The sequence below is a fragment of the Oculina patagonica genome, chromosome 1 (assembly GCF_052425735.1).
Source record: "Oculina patagonica isolate OP01 chromosome 1, crgOcupat, whole genome shotgun sequence".
Lineage (NCBI taxonomy): Eukaryota > Metazoa > Cnidaria > Anthozoa > Scleractinia > Oculinidae > Oculina > Oculina patagonica.
In genome coordinates, this window is record NC_135758.1 from 35,808,574 (window position 1) to 35,830,016 (window position 21,443).

Consider the following 21,443-nt stretch of genomic DNA (forward strand, 5'->3'; position numbering starts at 1 on the left):
GAACATCAACAGCAGCAACCATTATTTCAACAACATGAATGCCCGTAAAATAAAATAAAAACTGCTCACTGGACAGGACATAAAGATGGCAATAAACAAGCTTATTTGCAGGGAAAACTCAAGCGAGAAATCCCCATGTAGTCTCTCAAAGGGTGACTAGTGTTTAATTGGACTATCTAAACTTTAAGAAATCACTCTAGAGAATAATCTTGTCAGTCTATCTTGTGAACAAGACAAAGGCTTGCTACCGAACATATCTAAATTAAGTATCGTTCTTGAAAATGTTTTACTTTAACTTAATATATAATTACCACTCGAGGTATCAACTTCACCACATTTTTATTTTTTAGAAGCGAGATCAGGTGCCTAAAAGACGCCAATTTTTATTCGTAGGAAAGCCGTAAAAAAATCTTTACTGATGAGGCCCGATCTGGGCGAGAAAATTTTGTTTCTTCTACAAATCGGTAAAATTGTAGCAGTGTCGTTTAAACAACGCACAAGACGAAGCCAAAGCTTCGAGTCAAACATAAGGATGACTCATCTGAAGCCGTAATGAAATGTAAATTTACAGAAACCCAGAGCGGCGCATGTTTAAATAGCCTTATTCATTGCATCAAATGTTCGAAATTTTAAAACCCATTTTTTAACACTTGTTATTATAAAGCACCGTCTGTGATTTCAGTTAATAAAAATAGCAAGACTTGTAATTCAATTTTAACCTCTCATTTAGTAAGATGTATCTTTTCCGATCCTTGTATGTAAGATGTTGTGTCAACAGTCAGTGCTTGTTTAGTCTTTCCTCAGCACGTAGCAAGAATAGATCTGAACATATCACAACGGTGTGAACCAAAGCAATGCAAAAAAATTTCCACCTTTAGTGATAATTGCAATTAAATCTAATTTTCATAATCTGAGTTTGTAATTTAATGGATATACATATATTTTCCTATATAGTGAAAACTAAATAGTTTTCATGGTGATTTATAATTAAAGGTGGAATGTTATTTGCTTTGCACAAAAGAAGAGTCATTATTATTTCCACCTTCGGTATAAGATGTTCATCCTTTGACTTAATCATTGGGTTTTTTTTTTGTTATTTTATCATTTGGTTAGTTTTATTGCCCGTAGTGACCACCAAATTTTAATTAACTATTTGGTCTAGATAGCAGCAGGAAAGTTGTTAGCCCGAAACTTGCAGGCTTGCAAGTCAAAATTTTAAGAAAAACGACAAAATGTTTGAGTTTTAAAGACATGCTTCGACAGATCTTTTGTTATCTTCAGTTATAGACCATTAAAATGGTCTATAACTGAAGATAACAAAAGATCTTATAAAGTTGAATTTGTAATGAGTCAATAGAAATGTTTCTAATGAATCGAAGTGGCTATGACAGCTATGAGCCACTGAACTCGGAAAATAAATCATAAAACGAAAACAAAGTTGATGAGTAGTTTATTGGTTCTTTGGGTGAAAAATCCGCGGAGAACTGAAACATTTCTCAATTAACTTGTGTCTTTTTCGGCTAGTGGATAACTTGCTTTATCCAAAACTTCATAATTACGCAACTCTCCAATCCTGTACTATGTACTGTACTATGTGCCGCTACTGTCACCGTCACCGCTCCCATCATTTCCAGCATCATTGGCATCTGCCGCCGTTCGTATTAGAACACAGGGCGTCCAAGGTGATTGGCATCAGTAACAAACTGCTCCAATTTTTGGCCTTTGATGTCGAAATGCTGGTCCTTTGCTGAGCTTGAGAAAGCGCGCATAATTCGTTGACGTCACGAACCACTTGCGAAGTAACCAGGCCAGGGGCACTGGATGTCGGATTGGATAAGCTTTGTATACGCATGTCTGGGGCATGCGCTTACGTCTACCACTGATGCGGTGTAAACGTATGCGAAAAGTACGAAAATACACTGTGGTGACATTGGTTACCTCACTTTAGCAACATGCTCTTCTTTTATAACAGCTTCATCCCATGGGCCGTGAATATTACTAACGAGAGAATAAACAGAAAGAAATAAAGCTTTAAAACTAAGAACGTGACATATCACTTCTACGACGCAAGGCGAACAAACTGGGTTAAAATTGTTAACCATACTTGGTTCTTTATTACTTCGCAGTATTGATTTGAAACTTCCATTACAGTGGGGGTTTCTTACGTAGAGTGGTTTTCAATTGAGTCTCGTAGAACCAAAACCAAAGTTATCCTTCTGGCCAATCAAAATAAATACAGACAATACAGTGAACCAAACAAAGCTCGAAGTATATACTTGTAGCCGACGCGAAGCGCGGGAAAACGTGTGCGAGCAAGTCATGATTTGTTTGGTTTAATTTCTGATTGGTTGAGAAAGTTGGGCGAGATTTTTTTAAACCAATCACCAAGCGTAGTAATGCAAAACCAAAGAAAATACGAATTACTTTCGACACTCAAGGTAAAACCGCTCCAACTACTTTTCCAGTTATCGACACATAAATAAATGTATTCATTAGTTCATTCACAAGAAAATAAACGCTTGCATGTTATCTCGAGAGAAGATGACTTAGGAAAACGAGTCATAACTTAAAAACAATATACGCGATCTAACTAGTAGTGCAAGAACATTTTACACACGAACATCGTTGAGTCTGATGCAAAAAAAATAAAACAGAAATGAAACAGTCTTGCCATCGTGGCAAATCTTAAATGAAACAGAAACACAAACTGATTCTGAGTTTCTATTAAACTTATCATGTCTCTTCAGATGAGTTTCGTTCTTACTTTTTTAACCGTTGTAGTTTAATCAGCCAAAACGGACACACAAACGTTACCGCCAGGTGCACAAGGGCCAGCAATACTGCAAATAGCGGAGACAGCGGCCACAACATCACTATGGCAACCAATACTAGAGACCAGGTCACAACGACGTGGCTTGAGGGAAGCTGCATCTGTTTAAAGACAAAAGTTGGAGCAATGCATTTCTACGTACAAGTAGCATTACCAAAAAAATTAGATCTCTGGGATAACGGTTGAAGGAACTTGTTTTCAAGCAAAATTAACGTCAGGAACTGACAAACCTAGTTATTTTATTAGTTGTTGTTTTCTACTTTGAGCAAGATACCGTGTTTAAAAACTTCTGTTGAGGGATTTTGTTAAAAATGTAGTAGATTTGACCAGTAAAGAACTGGATGAGAAAGAATGCTTTGGGGCAATAACTCCATTACAGTAAAAACCCGCGTATAAGAACAAGTGGATTAAGAACACCCAGGCCTGATTTTAGGAAATAAAGTACCCTTTATATAAGAACACATTCAGCCTGAAAAATGAAAAGTTGTTCTTATATGGAAAAATATCAAAGATCAACACTACTTTTCGTTGCACACATAATAGTTCCACCCCAATTACAGTACAGTATTGCCTTGATTTATCAATTTTATTAAAATTAAAATACAATTGTGTGCATATATATTGATTTCATCTATTGGTAGCCTAGTATGTTCCTTATTTTAAGAAACTTTTTTTAAGAACACTTAAGAACACTTACAGGCTGATTTTGCAGATTATAACCCTTTATATAAGAACCAAATCAGCCTGAACCGCCAAAATAGGTGTTCTTATACGCGGGTTTTTACTTAGTACAAATGAAATACCATGATAAACACAAAACAACCTCCTAAGAAGCGTTCTGCAGTTAATGGCCGTTTCCACACAAGACTGAGGACGGACAAATCGTCTAGACGGACAAGTCGTCTGACGATCTGTTCGTCTAGTGTTAATTTAAGACGGCTTTTAGACGACTTGTCCGTCTAGACGACCAAGTCGTCCTCGAAAAATCGTCTTCCTAGACGGCCAATTCGACGAAGTTCAACACATTCATCCCGTTTTCATACTAAGACGATTTGTCCATTTCTAGTATGAAAACGGCCAATGATAGCCACAAGCAAAATATTTCATTTCATTCAACAAGAATAAGACTATATGGTACCTTAAGCTGTCTTCTCAGCGACGGAAAGAGAGCAAATAACTGCATGGCGAAAATGACAGTAGCAAAAACATGCCAAGAAGAAGGAAGGCGGGACGCCAAACATACAGACGCGAAGATGGAGGCGTTCAGCGAGGCAGACCTTGATACTCTGATAAAATATTTTAATTTTTTTAAACGATATTGTATTATTTTTAAATGATATTGTTAAGATGAAGTGAAAATAGAAAAGTAAGGCAGCAAAAACAAAAAAGGTCAAACAAGACTAAACAATATACACCAGGCCCCAGTTGTTCGTAGGGTGGATTTCGCTTTCCACCGGATGAATTGCTATCCAGTGGATAAGTCTTAACAAAACATGCTACGTTATCCACCGGATAGTGATTTATCTGGTGGATAGCGTTATCCAACCTTTGAACAACTGGGGCCAGTGTGCTTATTTTATGTAATGTTTATCAGGTGTTGTAAATTCGTTTTCATGCTCATGTAATAACTTACCGGTATTTAAATAATTGATGTCATAATTTGTTTTCTTTACTCCTATTGTAACTTGTAAGTGGCGAAACAAATAAAATAAAATAAAAAATAAAACACAAAGACGCCTTACCCGTACGATTACACAGCAAACTAACCTTACAATATATTGCTATCTTGGCCTAATATTTTAGAAACTTGGACAGTTTTAACTAAGAGGTAAGATAATGTTCAATCCCCTGTACCCTTATTTAACTGAATATGGGAAGGGACAATTAACTGCAAAATGTTTACTTAATTAACTAGTGGTAACCACAGGTTAGAAAGTGCGGGCCTAGATGCACCTTCCTTCATTTCCAGGTGACAGAAGCGTCGATCTCAGTTCATAAATGTTCATGACACTTTCTTCGCATTCTAACCGAAAAATTCTCAACTTCCTGTTTGAACGACACATTTTCGGATCCTTTTGCAATGTTGAAGAACAAATAACTTAGGTCACCTCATTTTCACGCCGGCAATTATTCCGACAGGTCGCGAAAATTTATCAGAAGTGTCGATAAATCGCTGGACAAAAGACAATTATTATTCCAAGTAACGCGTCACGCACGGAATGGATGATTTAATCGAGCAAGCGGCCCGGGCGGTGTTATCGAGATGTGATCTTGTTTGGTCGGTTAACTCGCTATGTTGTCAATGTTGTAAGGAATCATTCGTTTTGCCGTGGTGTGTTTGTGATACAATAACAGTAAATATTCTCAAAACCAACGCCTAAACAACGTCGGCCAAACGTAGTTTCCAATCTTCCATGTGACAGAAGTCTTGATCTTATGTGACAAACTGTTGTGGTTGACTTATGTTTCCTCTGGTTTCGCATTCTAATCGTTCTTGAAGAACAGATTTTCAACTTCCGGTGTTTCAACAATCTGTTTTGATTGACACATTTTTCGCATTCTGATCGTTCTTGGTGGAAGAACAAAATTTTCAACTTCCGCTTTGCAGCTAGCCTTTTATAAACGTGGCGCGCACGCGTTATACGCAATCCGCTGGTCACTGTCAAGATTAGGGTTGCGGGCCTCTCTTGGGCCCGCAATAACATTTAGAATTGTTTAGGGTAGGTACCGTTGACAATAGAAAGGGCTTGCGTTTTGGAGTGTTAAAAACAATACAGACTTTAAAGAAAATTATCCCAAGTTATTAAGTCATTTTTGCAGTGTTCAAACCAAAGACAACCTCAAAATAGTAGTTAACTACAAGCACAAAAAAAAAAAAAACGAAAAAGAGGTTGCAAAGATAAAAAGAAACTGCAGTACTGTTTTTTAAAACGACATAATTATAGTAATTCATAAAACGAGCAACACTTACATTGCAGCACTTGTTCCATAATCGTAAAGGAGTAAGTTCATCGCAAGCATAAAAGTCTGAATAAGTAAAATCATTAAGGCATATCATGTTTGATAAAGGAAGACATTAATTAATTTTTTAAGACACTAGCTACATGTACATGTACCTACATGTAGGTACACTAGGCACAGCCGGTTGTGAAACAGCAATCTGGTATGCTACTTTAACCCTTAATATGCTGAAATTATTCCTAAAAACGCGTTTTTTTAAACCGTTAATCGATTTTCTTGGCTCGACGGTCCAAACGTTCTCTTATTTTGCTAAAAATGCACTTTCTGACAATGCAGGAAGATTTTGATGAAATTGCCATGAAAAAATGTACAATATTTTACTTTGGTGCATGCATGGCGCATGCATGGAACCGTTCCGATTTTTTTCCTTGCTCGTTTCCTTTTCGTTTTTTTCTGCTTTCTTATTCTCTCTATCTTTTACTCTGTGCACACCTTCTACTGGCCTGAAAAGTTTTGATCTGAATCAATGGAAAACCCTGGAAAGGAGATCATGATCAAGTACGGGTATTTTGGCCTGTTTTAGCACCAATTTTACAACAAAAACTGATCGCGTTTTTTTCGATTAGCTCTGTCGGAATGCAGTCAATATTAAAGATGGACAGTCCTGTGGAAAGATCTATCCAAGCTCTATAAGATGCAAATCACAAAAATCTTCTGACGTGTAAATTGGTGACGTCATAAGTGGCAGAATGGCCATTCCTCAAAATCCCGGGATAATCCGGGCTTAGCATGTTAAGGGTTAAATTTCTGATGTGTTCATCACAGATATCAAAGGAAAAATAGGGTAAATTACAAGATAGCATTCTTTAAAAAAAATATCTTGGTAATCAACTTGGTAATCAGTGCAGAAGATGCTCATTATGACTTTCACCCATTCTCTCGTAATTACTTTGTGGCATTAGAAATCAAAACCTCATTGAACAAATTGATCCTGATAATATTGTACATTGTACGTAACAACCCTCCAAGTTTATTTTTTTCCTTGGTGGCCATTTGGCCACCTACTGCTCAAGTTTGGTTGCCAGTGAAAAATTTTAGTCGCTAAATTAAGCTCACTCTTTCAATCCTTCTTCTCAATTTTAGTTGCTAGGCTGGCGACTTTAGTTCCAATTTAGTCGCCAGCTCCAAAATTTTAGTCGCCATGGCGACTAAAATGGTTTTAACTTGGAGGGTTGCATAACAAATAACTTGTAATTTGTCAACATTAATAATCCACTGATTTAATTAAACATGAACTAACTTATTGTAATAAATGTTATTAACAGCTAGGGCAGTACAAATTTTTAAAAGTGGCTTAAAGGAGCAAAGTCATTTTTCTGATAACTTTCAAATTGAAGGAAACCTCAAAGTAATAGTTGTCCTAACATAGAAAAACAACAAAGGAGTAATAAAACGGAAAAACAAGGATGGTTTCGACTGACAAAGATTAAAACAGATTACAATCGATTACAAAATCAAAAAAAAACTTGCCAATTTTTTCAAGATGTGTTGCCGTGACGTAGCTCCTTTAAAAATTTGCAATTGCCCTTCTCTTGGCAGTACTTACTGTCATGGCATAAATTGTGTCTGTACTAATGGAATCAGTCAAGGTTTTTAAAACTGGAGATAACACGAACACAGAACCAAGAACCACCACACAACTCTTTAGGTCATCTAGTCCTAGAAAAAGTAAGTGACATTTGGAGGATCTTTCAAAAAAGTAACACTGTACTCAGCAGATTGTGAGCAGCCTGTTTTTTCTCTCCAGGATTGTGAAGCGAGACGTGAAAAACTGGTAGATGGATGGCTTCCCACTTAAATGTATTATAAGGAGACTACTTGCAAACTTCCTCTTTAAAGGTTGATGTAACTGTCAAGGCTAAGAGATGATTTCCAAAACTTGTTACTAACTTAAGCCAAACATTAAATTAATCTGACTTTTTATGGTTTAAATAAAGGGTATTAGCACCCTTAAGATTAGAGTATGATAATGAGAGTTCTCTTGTTGAACACTGAGTGCACCCTCATAATTATAGTTTGCGCAAAAACTTAGGGGACTTCTCATGATACTGCGCCTTTAATAATTAACATTCTTGTCTATCATAATTTATTTAAGAGAAATTGATGGCCACCACAGTAAGGATCTTGGTATTTTAATATTTAATATTTCACGTTTTAGGGAAAGCAGGCAGCGAGTGGTAACCACTGCATGTTAATTAAGGCTATGTTTTGAAGTTCTTACTTGATCTTTTTGATGCCGATCTTAATGTTCCTCCATCCAAAGCATCAAACAGAACATAACCAAGCAGTGTCAAAACAGAGGTGAGCACAAACAGCACAGAGGGTGACAACAGTCCAAAGTCCATGTACACAAATGCCGCCACAAATATGCATACACTGGGGAATCAAAACAAAGAGAATGAATGAAGGCAACATAATTTTGCAAAAAGGTCCTTTTCTGTCCCCTATCTAAAAATGGTCCTGCAACCAGGTGGATTCAAAACAAGAAATTAAATGTTACTCTGGTTCATAAAGTATCTAAAAATTTAAAGGCTGGTTTAAAATCCCAATGTTTAGGCTAAAACTTCATCCTTCATTAGGAATAGGTGATAAGAAAATTACAAAGAGCATGTTGTCAAACCAGTTTGACTTTTATATTTCATTGTCTCATATCCATTATCATAATCTGAAACAAAGGGAAATAAAAATCAAACTGGTTTGAAAAATTTGAAATCAAAGATAATTTTCAATCAAAGTCTCTTCGAGATATCGACGTTTTTGCATGAAGTATGAGACGAAGGTTTATCCTGTGCATTGTTCTTCGAACTTATCATTACAGTTTCTTTGTAGTTTAGTTTAACAATTTCCTATCTTTGTGGAGGAAATGCAGCCATATAATTTTGTCAAAAATGGCTCGTCCGCGCTGGGTATTTATACACATATTCCTTAACATTACACAAATAAACAGTGCAAATTTCAGCGAGATCTGACAATTCTATACTTTAAAATTGCAAGGACCTTTCGAGGCAGTCGATTACGGCAGCGAAATTAGCAAATGAAACAGCAAAATATGCGTTCGATGCTTTGTTTTTGCGACGCCATATTTGAATTATATTGTTATAGGTAGACCGCTGTTCAATGTGTTCAAGGCCGTATTGTTACGATTGCTCCACGAAAAATCACGAAAAAATACTACTGTCGGGGAAAACATTGCGCATATAATTGCAGCGTAAACAAATCGTTACACTCAAGCTGCATTTTGTCTAGGCTTTGCGAGGGTTAACCTGAGATCATGCCCTCCCTCGCGAGGGTCGGATATCAAGACCCAGGATTAAACAAAAGCCATATATACAGTGAATGCTCTTGAATTATATTTCAAGATGAAATACGAAAGAATTTTGCTGTCTTTGACTGAAATTCCACTCGAACTGCGTAGATACGATCGCATGTTGTAAAGCCGATTCATGCAACATTGCTATCAACGCGAAATCTCGTCCCTAACGACCTAGGCTGATGACGAAATAGAATTGCGCTTGCATGTAGCGACCAAATTTGGCCTAATATTTAACCGCTCCTAAGCTAAAAGAAGCCATTTGTTTTGACTTCAATAATATCTTTGAAAAGAGCAAGTTTTTTGGTATGGTTTATTTTTGATGTTTGTAATGTTTAAACGATGTAAGTGCTAGTGGTTATTTATTCGTGTTTTAGTTACGCAATCCATTGTTTGTGCGACGCTTTTTATAGATCGCCTTTCAGACACACGTGCGTTGAGATAAGAAAGCTGACATGTCACTTTTAAAATTGTTATATAACGTTTGTAAATGTGACAAGTCACGTTTTTTCCACGAGATCACCCACAGCGGAAAGTAATCCCTTGAGAAATTAAAACAGTCCCTTGAGAAATTAAAAAAGTCCCTTGAGAGTTTACAAATATGTGGTTCCAAATTTTGACCACATAACCCCTATTCTACGTTTTTAGCTTGTAAACAAGCAAAAACGTCGAAAAAAATGCAAATTTGAGCTAATTAAGTCTGATCTTGTCCTTTAAAGCTAAATTGAAATACTCATGTGGCAGATAATTACTGTAGTCCTGATTGAGTGGATTCCTGCAAGTGTTGATCTCCCACACTTCTAAAGGGCGTCCAGTATACCAATTTGCACTAAGTCTTGTACTTAAGATCTTGGAAGATTCCCGGGAGATGGAGTGACCAAAATGTAAAGAATGATCAGCGAACGCTGGCTATTGCAATTGTTTACATTCAACCACTTTCCCAAGTTCTTTCAGTCAAGAAGCAAATTTACATTTTGTTTCACCAAACGTAGCTCTTACCACAATCTTGGCAAGGAATTAAATAACTTAGTGCCAAGAGCAGATTTGCTTCTCGGCTGAAATAACACCATAAAGGAGTAGATAATTAAATTAAATTTTACAATAACAAGCAACTTAGGTATATACATCTACATCTTATTCATGAAAATAGGGACAAAAATAGTTCCTATCATTTTAAGCCTCATTCTAAGGGGCATTCTTCAAAGAGTACTGGTTACAGAGTGTAACACTTTTAGCAGTTTCCAGATATTCAACAAAAACTTTTGCTCCTAGAATTAAAGTTATTTTTTTACCTGCTTACTTGCTGAGACACTGCCCCTGACTCTGACACCACTGACCAGAACTGGTAGGTTCTTGTGTTTACTGCAAAAAAGTACCTGCAACATCAAACTTAACTGACATTTTCTTTCACTTTGCTCAAAATAAAAATTAAGAGGAATGCAAGGACACCTGTCACAAAATAGGTGTTCCTCAGACTGGAAAAAAAAATTCCTGAAAGGGGGGGGGGGGGGGCACTCCCATACATGGGATATATAGGGATGTGCCGTGGGATAGGGTGTAAATTTTTTTGGTGTCTATCCTTAACTCTCTCGGTGCGGTTGTCAAGAACACACAACATCCCATTTTGTGACTCTGAGTGCGGATGTTGAGTTTTTTTGTCATGATAAACAGTCCCAGATTTCCTTTTGAAACTGTCTTCAATAGGGACACTATGATCAATAAATACTTTAGATACCCTCTAGGAGAGCTGGAAAGCATGACAAGCACGACCTTTTGCTGTTTGCATATGATGGCCGAGTATTATTGACAAGTTCATGTTACAATGTTTCTGTTTACGGCTGAAGGACATTTAAACATGGCGTTGAATAGGTAGGTAATTTTTAATTCAGGAGTGCTTCGGAGAATTTAAGCTGATTTAACCAAGAATATAACAGTTGTGCTTTAGGAATCAATTTATTTAAATGAGCAGATTGGGTATTTGGCGTGTAGTTTATTGGTCATAAGTGCAAACATGAAAGAAGGTAGTTCAATTTAGCAAGCATCGTCACTGTTGCAGTTTAAGGCTTGCTGCACGAGCTTACCATACACTAAATCTTTAAAATACCATATTTTCTCGATTTAACGCCAGACACCAATAGCACATTTGAACGATGTCGTCATTTCGCCTTTCCTTTGTTGTTCAAATTTTGAATTCCCAGTGGGGTTTGAAAAGTGACGCCATCATGCAAATCGCCTATTAGACGCCGGCCTCGTATAAACGCCGGGTCAAAACTGCTAATTTTTAAATAAATGCCAGGGGGCGTTTAATCGAGGTCCCGGCATTTATATGCGGTCAAGCTTACAAGTATAATAAAATATATAGCAATAGCACCGCTGACATACTAGTACCGTATGCAACTTTGTCGTTAATTTTAGGAGTACGTTTCTAAACCAGGAGGATGTTGGCGATGTTGTCGTCAATGAACTTATTTCTTTGTACCCATAAAATTAACTTTTTCCTATATTTTTCATGTTTGTCACAAATCTTGATTGCAACAAACACGTGTCGTATGCTGCCTTTTGGTAATAATCATCCTCGGAGACCCAGAGACAGTTTTTCGAGGCGGGACGAAGAGAAAAATCGTCCCGCCTTGACAAACTGCCCCTGCGTCTAGGATAATTGGTAGTAATAAATCAAACTGAAAATATGATAAAAAATTGCACCTCGTTAATAAACACCGGACCCCGATTAAATGCCGGCTTCAAATAAACGCCGGGTCCTGCATGCCAAGTTTAAAATAAACGCCAAAGGCGTTTAATTGAGAAAATACGGTAATCATTTCTTTAGATTCTACATTTTCTTAGCATTACAGTGATATATACTTTTCCAAGGGTTTGTCTAAAGTAATGCGCGTATGAACGATTTTTGGAAGACATCCCTGAAGGTCTACAGTAACGCCTATCCGAAATTTCAGGGGTGGAAATTTACGGGAGTATCCCGCCCGGGAAAATATTATTCTCTGTTATACTCAATTGTTTAATGCCGAAGGTGTGAAACAACGCTTCTTGCTATCCAATCAACTATGTTACATCAAATGTATCAACCTTTGTTCTCAATAACTACTCCGTGGTAAGCATAATTAGCAAACTCACAATTTTTCTTCATTTCTTCGAGAAATGATTTGTCCACATAGTTGTCAGGGACGCCTTGGTCTTCGTAAAGCACTTTTCTCCATGGCTTTTTTCTTTTTACCTGAACTGAAAGGAAATCATTACCCTTTCCAGTGTCACTGACCATGGTTTGCAGCACCAACGCACACTGCATGTTTCGCTCTTCGCTTCTACAGGACAAAACAGATTCGAGAGTTCACCTGGAACAGCCGGCTGTCCGCCATATTGGAATTTCACACACTTGAGTGTAAATTACATGACATTTACACGACGTATAATTTCTCAAATATGTGAACTGCTTAGTGATACAGCAGGCTCAAACGAGCTTCCCAAAATCGTCGAAATCGTTTACAGTTCTTGAGGATGACAGTGGTTTATTATCAAGGGTTGTGTTGCTCTTTTCTAGTAAAATAGTCACACCTCTGATGAATTAAGTATCACAGAACGAATAAGAAGAATTTAAGTTCTGGAAAGAAGTCAATATCTTGCGATTTCGAAGGAAAAAGATACCCACTCTGTACTTCCGCTTTTCCATCCTGGAAGATGGAGCAAGAACACAGAGAGATCCTTCGGAACCGTCGGATCCCCATCGCGGAGGATTTAGAGCCTTTAAAGTTGTTGAATAGACTAGATGTTATTGACGATGATGACAGGGAGGAGATAAAAACGAAGGAAACGCGAAGAGAACAAGCTTACGCATTACTCGACATGATTATCAGGAAGGGACCTAATGCTTTTAAAAACTTTGTTTCTGCTTTATATGAACTTAAGAGCCAGAAACACCTCGCCGATCTTCTGATACAGGATTCAGGGATACAGATAGCTTCTATTCCGAAAGGTAAGAATACTTTTTTCTCGAACGAGAAAAGGTTTAGGGTTTACTTGTTTTACTTTGAAGCAATAAAAATGTCAATAATTAGCTAGGGCTCTGTCATTAGATGCCCACTCCCCGTCTCCTCTGCCCCCCCCCCCCCCCCCGCCTCTCCGTCCCCCTCCCACACATACTAAGGTATATATTTGTTTGTTTCTTTTTTTCCTCACACAGCTGGGCATTTGAGAAAAGTGCAAAAATATGCCCCACCCATGAATGTGTTGTTCTTTCTCTAAAGCCGTGGAACCAAGTCCCAATTTCATCAAAATTGGAATATTACCCTCTATGTGTAGTTGAGCTTGAGCCAACTGCCTAGAGTATGCCTGGAAAAGGGAGAATAGTTATGCTGGAATAGCCAAAAAAAATTAGCTCATTTACTACCAAGGGTGTTTAGATCAACATCATTGCCCCAAACCAATGGCGGAACCAGACCTTCAGGTAAGTTGGGGCCTGATCATCCAGACTTCATGAATAAGAGGGGGGCTGATCTCAAGAGGACTTTTTCTCAACCCTACAGGTCTTAGTTTGGCCTGAAAAATTATAGGGGTGCCCACTCATTTGACTCATAAAACAGGGGACCTGACCTTGGCCGCTAGCATTTACTGATTTTTCAAATTATTTTTTTACATACATGTATTTGGAAAACTCTTCACCTGTAAAGGTAACACTGGAATGTCAGGCCAACACAAGGAAATTCTCCGCAAAAATGTTGAAAACCTTCATCGCATGAGCCTAGATAAAATGGTGACTCAATTATCAGGTTTATTAGATGAACAAGATAAACAAAATCTACTTAATGTTGCAAAACCAGTCTCCCAAAGGGTAGAAATGCTTTTGACTGAAGTGCTCCCAAGAAGGGGTCCAACTGCTTTTAACTTGTTTGTGCAAGGGCTAGAGAAAGTCCATCCTTCAATGGCAGAAAAGCTTCTACAGGACGCTGGACTAAAAGGTACATGTACATAAGATTTGGAATGACATTGGTTAGTGTGCTGGACTTTACATTGACTGTACATTATTTGCAGTTACTCCTTATTCACCAGCATGCAGGGTAGAAAGAGGCTCAAGAACAAGCACCCTGCCCAAGACACTGTCTTGGTGTGCTCAACCTCTGAACCCCTATGTATCTTTATGTTCTTTCCACCCCGCATGCAGGTGAATTAAGTGGTACTAATTAATAATTTGTTATTGTTAGCGGACTAGAGTAAACCTGACAGGAGATATGAGCCACTGAATAATGATCAAGATTCACAGCCTCAATATGGATACCATCGCCATCATCATCATCATCATTATTGTTATTATAATTATCATCACTTGCATGAATAGGCCAAACCTATAAAGCCCAGTATAGTAGCTCATAAGCCCTTGCATTAAACTCAGTTTTCTGGAGCATGAAGCAACTAGAAGTACTGCTACTTTCCCTAGAGGAGTATTGCTATTCTGTCAGGTTGCCGTAACAATTTGGCTGTACCATTTTTATTCTCGACTGGAGAGGTCTAGAGGGTGTGTGAATGTCAAGTGTCTACCCCAAGAACACAACCGAGTGACCCCTGCAGGGCTCACAGTTGCCTGGACTGCTTGACCCACTGACCATTAGGCCACTGCACTCTAAAAGTACAGTGTAAGTGTGAGTACTACAAGTAGGCCAGGAATCAAGGTGCAATGATGTGACTGTTAATTTCTCATTGTCAGTAGTCACAGAAAGGCAGGTACATGGACAGACACCTGGACAGTCAGACGGTCAGTTAGGTACTGGTTTTACAAACTTCCTTGTTTCTTCTTTTAAACTCTATTTTAAGTTATACTCTTTGGTCAACCTTGCCTTGCTACAAGTATCAATCTATAAATGCACATTCATATCCTCTCCCTTAATAGGATCTTCTTATAGTGAGGGATCACCTATAAAGTTCCCTGTACAAGACAGCAGTTCCTATTCATTTAACACCCCAGTCCAAGACATTCTAGAGGAAAGACCTGAGTTGTTAAAAGAATTCAGGCTTCAAATGGATGAAGATGATATTTGGGGTAATGGATGGAAGAGGTTGGCTATAGTCATTCCCATTGTTTTACTTAAATGTTAACTGAAGTTAATTTAAGCAGTGTTATTTGTGATGCAAGTGTTATGTATTATGCACAGTAAATAAATAATTACGGTATTAGTATTGACAGAATTGTAGGGAATGTATGAAACCAGTACAATTTGGATGGAGCCACACAATGGTCTCTGACAGTTAAATTCTCTCATAATGCCATTCAATTTTTACTAGGTAAAATAGGCCTTTGCAATAGTTGGTCATGTGACCAACTTTCCATTAAAAACATATATATAGCAATTTATATAGAAATATATATATAGAAATAGAAATAGTATAGAAATAAGCTAGCATGTAAATTTTCAGGCTTACTCTCTTCCCTCCCCCCCCCCCCCCCCAACTTAAAATGGGGTATCTTTATGACTGCTTGAAATTAAAAAGATTTGTATGAGAGGAAAAATGCCTTGCCATCCAGTCACGCTCATGTGCTTTTTCATACAAGTCCTTGTAAATTTTAATACAGTCAAATCCTAATTTTTCAAACCTCCTGGGTCATTAAAATTGCTTTGAGAAATTGGGAGATAAGAAGTTAGGATTCTACTGTATTTCCAAAGCCCATAAAATCTCTCCCTTGCAGTTTACTGGCCTGACACTTCTGACTATGGTTAATTTTCTCACGCTCTTCCTACATCTTACAGACCACTGTCGTTTTAAAGAAATTAATAAATATTGAAAATTTATTTGGACAATATAGTTCTTCTCCAACCTCGTTCCCAGGGTCTCTCTCTTCCACTTCCTTACAAAACCTTCTAATTACTCAAGTGTTCAAACCATCACAAAATCTCACCATTATGCCCCAATGATCTTAAAAATTGTATTTGGGTTACAATCCCAGACATCATTCTTGGGACACTTGCTGTTTTTCCCACCTGAAACAAGAAATATCTGAGTAGTAATTCCCCCTCTCTCCCTTTCCAATGTCAAAAAAGCAATGCCTCCCATTACTGCGTATTTTGCAACATTGTAACTGGGGAAGGGAGTCTCTCTTTAATAGTATTCGTAACGAATTGTTAAGTTATTTTTGTTAAATGGGGTGCCCCAAGTACTGGGATTATAGGTAAAACACGCTCTCGGCTGTCCATTTCTTGAAATCGCATAACTCTAGCTACATGTTTATGATGGTTGGTTACGAGACCAATCTTTGGAAAAAGGCTTATTGGACCCTGTCTTTCTCTTGTGTGTTAATTAGGTTTTACAATGAACTTGGCCTTCCAGCCGGTAGAGAAACGACCATGCAGGGAAGAGATGGAGGCCCAACGTTAAATGTAATAAAGGGTTGGATTTCACTTAAAGGACGTGAAGCTACAGTTCAAGCTCTCCTCAGTGCTGTAAACCGTTCTGAGCGTAAAGACTGTTCATATTGTCTGGAGAAAAGCCTGGGATGCCAACTGGACTGTGTTGATAGCCCCATTGAAAACTTGACTAAGGGAATGGGGTCACTGAGTAAGTAAAATTAAGCAATCCTTTGTATAGCTGTTGGTTAACACAGTTGACTGGGAAAGAATTCCCTAACTATAGTTCTATTGAAGGTGGTTAAGAGTATTTTCGTGATTCGTGAACGGCCTTATTTTCAGCTCCTGAAATGTGAAGTTATGGCTAGTTTTTTTATGTCCTATTATTTTCGACTTCCATCATTATGATTGTAATAAACAATATTTCGTGAACGTGACAGGTCAATCGTCGATCCCTTTGAATTAATCTGTACCCTAAGAGCAAAGAGCGGACAGGTGGTGAAGATGTCATACAAGCAGTACTTTGAACGTAATGTTTCAAAATCTCGCAACCTTTTGGAGATCGTGTTAATAAATGTCCCTCATTTTCAGTGAAACGTGAAATACTGCTGCTTAAACTATCAGAGCTATTTGCCAGCAGAGCAAAGAGCAGACAGATGGTGAAGATGTCATACGAGGCAGTTCTTTGAACGTAACGTTTCAAAATCTCGCAAGTTATAGGAGATCGTGTCCCCAACTTAACATTGCAGCGAAAGTAACATGAACATTCCCGTTATTAACTGTAGTGTTGTTGTTTATTGTCGCTATTACCTACTATTGTGGTAGTTGTTATTTCTAATGTAAAGCCGCCTGTTTTTACGAGACTACCCTACAAAGGCACTTCAGGCTTCTTCAGCCCTATTTCTGTGAATATCACTGCATAAACTGACAGTGTTACACATTTTACCTTCAACGTGAATTTTTTTTTAGTTTTGTTGTCTCTGTTGTCCCTCGCGACACTCACGTGTTGTGTTGTAAGTGGATTTACGATGGCCTTCCTAATCTTTGCAGGCCCCCGAGAAGTGAAATTCTTCGGAGATCTTAATGACAGTGAAGCTTCATTAATTTCAAGTAAACTGGGGCCGAATGCAAAGGCACTGTTGAGAAAGGAACTTGGAAACAGTAATATACCCACCAAGGACCTCATACTGCAGAGTAAGAACTATCCAATCCGCAGATACACGGATTTGGTACCGAGCAGTGACAGAGAAACAGCTATAAAGGTGTTAAGGGAAGCATTACCAACGTTTAAAGGTGTTACGGGTGAGTGATTGCGGGAGTGATAAGCTACGACTTAAGTCCGAGCCAAACGAGGATAAGAGTTGATGAGAGTTGACTCTCATGGGGGCTAAACGAGAACGAGAGTCCGTCAAACTCTCCGATCGACTCTCATGAAAAATTTAAGCATGTTCAAGGTCGATGATAGTCGATGAGAGTGCGTGAGAGTCGATGAGAGTGTGTGAGAGTTTCAGGCCAAACGAGAGCCAGAGTTTGAACTCTTGTCAACTCCCATCCTCGTTTGGCCCGGGCTTTACGACTTTTAGCCAGTATTACGAAGTCATGCTATCGTACCTTTATTTTTCCTGTTTCTTGTCAAACCACTATGATAGCTATCTCAAATGTCCAGTGTGGTAAGCAGATTATGAGGAATGTTCAAGCTTTTTTGTAGTTTTTGGGCTTCATCAGCTATTTCAGCCTTATATTCGGCCTCCTTTTAGCCTGTAAAGCTGGTGGTTCTTATCGCGCCATGACAAAATGGTGACGAAAAATTCCGCATACGTGAAAGTGAGTACTTTTTGCGTTTGTTGCAGGTGAACATAAGATATGTTTTCAAATTTCTGATGGATTTATTCATAATTCAAAAACAGAATCAGAATCAATAGCAAGTTGCCTTTGCCGTTTGCGCCAGCGCTGTAGCGTAGTTTTTATTATTAATCTCTAAGTAATTTCGAGGCCATGAAAACGGTCAGAGGAAATTAAATGAACCGTTTACAGCGTCGCTGCTTTTTTTCGGTTTTTTTGCTTGTTATTCAAGCAAAAAAAGGAGATATGTGGACAACTAATTCCCTCTCTTCCCGCATATTTGTTCACTCTCAGGGGACTGCTTTAATTTCTCAAGGGAATACTTTCCGCTGTGGGTGATCAAAGCGCGTGACTTGTAAAGTGTCACTCTATAGTTGTGCTTCAACACTTCGTTCTTGTACAAAAAACGTGACTTATATAACAAAACGTTAAACGTTATATAACAATTAAAAACGTTAAACGTTAAACGTTATATAACAATTAAAAACGTGAGTAGCCCAAATCTTACGTGACATAACCAATTAAGAATGTGAGGGGTTCAGCGCTCGAAGGCAACGAAGTTTAAACGATTAGGAACGCAATTTGTACTGGTACAAGTCTTTAGGCGCTAATATTAATTTAACCTAAAACAATTAACAACGCAAATTTGTACTGATACAAGTCTTTCACACACTAAAACGTTGCAAATAGTTAACCAAAGGGAATTCATTTCGTGACAATTGATTATTTCTGCTGAGTTGCACAATTTAGAATTGCAACATCATTCAATGCAGGTGTGAAGTGATGTTTACAAGTGATTTTGTAGCCATTTGTGAAATTACTTCCGGTGGAAGCAGTAAACGCTAAAAGTTTTTGCTTCTATCAGAAGTTAATGCATCGCCATTAGAAAACAAAATAAACAGCAACTGTTTTACTGGAAATGTAGTCGTTAGAAATGGCATGTGTAGCCGTAAGGGAAAGAATAACGCGAGGAGAAACGGCTTTTGGTAATATCCAAACGAAAATTTTCTTTTCAATGTGGGGTTAAGATTGCGTGACGAGACAAAAGGTAACTCTGTCATGGTAACCTTTATCGGGAACCCGTTAGAAATCTTTCTAACTCGAAAGGAAACAACTATTTCGATTAAAGGCAAACGTCAAAGTTTACCATTTTTAACCAAGCCAAAGTATATGAGTCGCAAAGCGCCCAGCCGTCGCGACTGACAAATACAGCATTTCCTCCGCGAAAATAAAACTGAAAGACGTTTGAATTCTTCCATGATATGTTCGAACAACAATGCCCAGGATAAACCTTCTACTCATACTAACTTCATGCAAAAAAAGTCGATGTCTCGAAGAGATCTTTAATTAGGGAAAGGGGAGGGTTTAAGGAACAATGCGCAGTAAGGAAATAGGGTAAGCAAATTGAAGATCACTTGGGAGATAACTTGTTTACTTGTTTATTTGAATTGATTTGATTTTGAATTTTTTTTTTTAGGTCCAATGCTTTCGCCTATTACATTCATAAGAGAAGTTGGTTACACTTTCCGCAGAAATCTGACAAGAAACTTGTGCGGTACGTACCAATTTAATATCCTTCGTTTATTTCCGGCAAATACACAATCAATGCTGTAAAAAAACACCTGACCTTACTGATACCAAGTCGCGTTCCCGAGAGTGTCCTTTATAAACGGAGTTGAATCGAACTCGTATTTTGTGTTAGTTGGGTAAGGGACGCTTTCAAATAAACTTGCATCAACATACTGATGTCACAGTCGTTAACATTAAAACATTGTACCTTGCCAGTGTACTTTGAAACTGTAAACTGACGCAAACAGTTTTCCAAGAGTGGTCGTATAATTTTTCATGCATTTTATATATTTTTCTGATTGGATAAAAATCAGTCGGAACTCTTCGCGTACCTTGGTAGTACGAAGTATCGTCAAACCCTTGTAGTCGTTGTAATTAATTTTGTCTAATTGTTATTTTTAGCTGACGACCACTGGAAGTTCTTAGCCGAGAGACTTGGAATGGACAACAATTCAATCAAATACCTTGACTCCAAAAGGGTTGAAAATCCCGCCGATGAGGTCTTGAGATATTGGGAGGTCAAAGCCAATAGCACCGTGGGAGCACTGTATGACATTCTAGTGGATATAGGATGTCCGTTCATTGCAGATCTTCTTTAAGAAATCAACTGGGAATACAAGAACGCTTTTAGATTGCACTCCCGAGTCTGCAGTCTTCGTGCGATGCGGTCTTCGTCTTTGAAGTTGCTAAGCAACGTGACCTATGCGTGTGATGTCATGATGATGTGACAACTTCCGTAGAACCTGGCTCAGTGCTTGCCCAATTTTTAGACTGATTGGTGATTTAGGGCCTGACTAAACCCCGGACTAAGCTTGGAAACATTCCTGCGAAAATAAATGTTTCCTAGTCTGCCCGGCCCGCGGAAAAACATATTTCGAAAATGTGTTTCTTGTATTAAAAAAAAAAAACATTTTTTTCTTTTACTCTAAAACAGTTGTTTCCGTACAAGTATTTCAGCGTTAACGTTTTCAAGGAGTCGAATCTCTTCGTGAAGGAACAATTCTTCCAAAACTATACTTCTGAGTTAACGCTGACATCAATTACGTTAACAGCGAAAATTTGATAGGTTCATCGAATGTGTCAGTGGTAGTCAGTGAAATGATTAGCTCGTGAATGCAGCCCTATTACTCTGCACCAGTAGACATAAACAAAAAACAAAAACCAGCGCGATAAACGATGAAAAACGTCGAACCGCTGTTGAGCCGGACCAAATGCATTGGAGCCAATTTTATCGGCTAAAACATTGGTCGGGGTACAGTAAAAACCCGCGTATAAGAACACCTATTTTGGCGGTTACTGATTTGTTCTTATATAAAGGGTTATAATCTGCAAAATCGGCCTGTAAGTGTTCTTAAGTGTTCTTAAAAAAGTTTCTTAAAATAAGGAACAACTAGGCTACCAAAGATGAAATCAATATATATCACAATATTTTAATTTAATAAAAATAAAATCAAGGCAATACTGTACTGTAATGGGGTGGAATAATGTGCAAGGAGTATGTTGATCTTTGATATTTTTCCATATA

At 38.0% G+C, this 21,443-nt stretch overlaps 3 protein-coding genes across 8 annotated transcripts in view; 2 read left to right on the top strand and 1 right to left on the bottom strand.

The window, feature by feature from the left end:
• The window catches only part of LOC144628549 (histamine H2 receptor-like), a 1,849-nt gene extending 1,219 nt beyond the window's left edge, over nt 1-630 (top strand). Inside the window, exon 2 of the mRNA XM_078486669.1 lies at nt 1-630. This exon is cut by the window's left edge and continues 270 nt beyond it. Coding sequence (XP_078342795.1) covers nt 1-38 — 38 coding nt within the window. The 3' untranslated portion in view covers nt 39-630.
• Nucleotides 631-1,433: 803 nt separating this feature from the next.
• The window catches only part of LOC144628238 (phosphatidylinositol N-acetylglucosaminyltransferase subunit C-like), a 60,812-nt gene continuing 40,802 nt past the window's right edge, over nt 1,434-21,443 (bottom strand). Inside the window, exons 1-8 of one of the 2 annotated variants that reach the window (XM_078486311.1) lie at nt 12,294-12,599; nt 10,454-10,523; nt 8,073-8,227; nt 7,398-7,510; nt 5,802-5,857; nt 3,969-4,116; nt 2,765-2,931; nt 1,434-1,998 (exon numbers count right to left, since the gene is read on the bottom strand). In XM_078486311.1, the coding sequence (XP_078342437.1) occupies nt 1,935-1,998; nt 2,765-2,931; nt 3,969-4,116; nt 5,802-5,857; nt 7,398-7,510; nt 8,073-8,227; nt 10,454-10,523; nt 12,294-12,465 (945 nt within the window). In that variant the 5' untranslated portion in view covers nt 12,466-12,599 and the 3' untranslated portion in view covers nt 1,434-1,934. Of the gene's footprint in view, nt 1,999-2,764; nt 2,932-3,968; nt 4,117-5,801; nt 5,858-7,397; nt 7,511-8,072; nt 8,228-10,453; nt 10,524-12,293; nt 12,600-21,443 lie in introns of those variants that run through there. The other variant, XM_078486318.1, reaches the window with a different exon arrangement.
• Nucleotides 12,629-21,137, top strand: LOC144627991 (uncharacterized). Of its 5 annotated transcripts, none has more exons than XM_078486027.1 (8): nt 12,629-13,149; nt 13,844-14,131; nt 14,875-14,931; nt 15,058-15,223; nt 16,465-16,718; nt 17,558-17,809; nt 19,827-19,904; nt 20,321-21,137. In XM_078486027.1, exons 1-8 carry the CDS (start codon nt 12,855-12,857, stop codon nt 20,515-20,517), a joined length of 1,587 nt encoding a protein of 528 aa, XP_078342153.1. In that variant the 5' UTR covers nt 12,629-12,854; the 3' UTR covers nt 20,518-21,137. The 5 variants fall into 5 exon arrangements, with proteins under 5 accessions (XP_078342153.1, XP_078342170.1, XP_078342161.1 ...); XM_078486044.1 differs by having other exon boundaries at nt 14,875-14,922; XM_078486035.1 differs by having other exon boundaries at nt 14,878-14,931.

What these genes read in the sequence shown, in the direction of transcription:
- LOC144627991 (XM_078486027.1), top strand. Translation starts at nt 12,855, where the DNA reads ATGGAGCAAGAACACAGAGAGATCCTTCGGAACCGTCGGATCCCCATC. An exon ending in AACGTTTAAAGGTGTTACGG is followed by an intron (nt 17,810 to 19,826) that starts GTGAGTGATTGC and finishes TTTTTTTTTTAG; the next exon opens with GTCCAATGCTTTCGCCTATT. An exon ending in TCTGACAAGAAACTTGTGCG is followed by an intron (nt 19,905 to 20,320) that starts GTACGTACCAAT and finishes TGTTATTTTTAG; the next exon opens with CTGACGACCACTGGAAGTTC.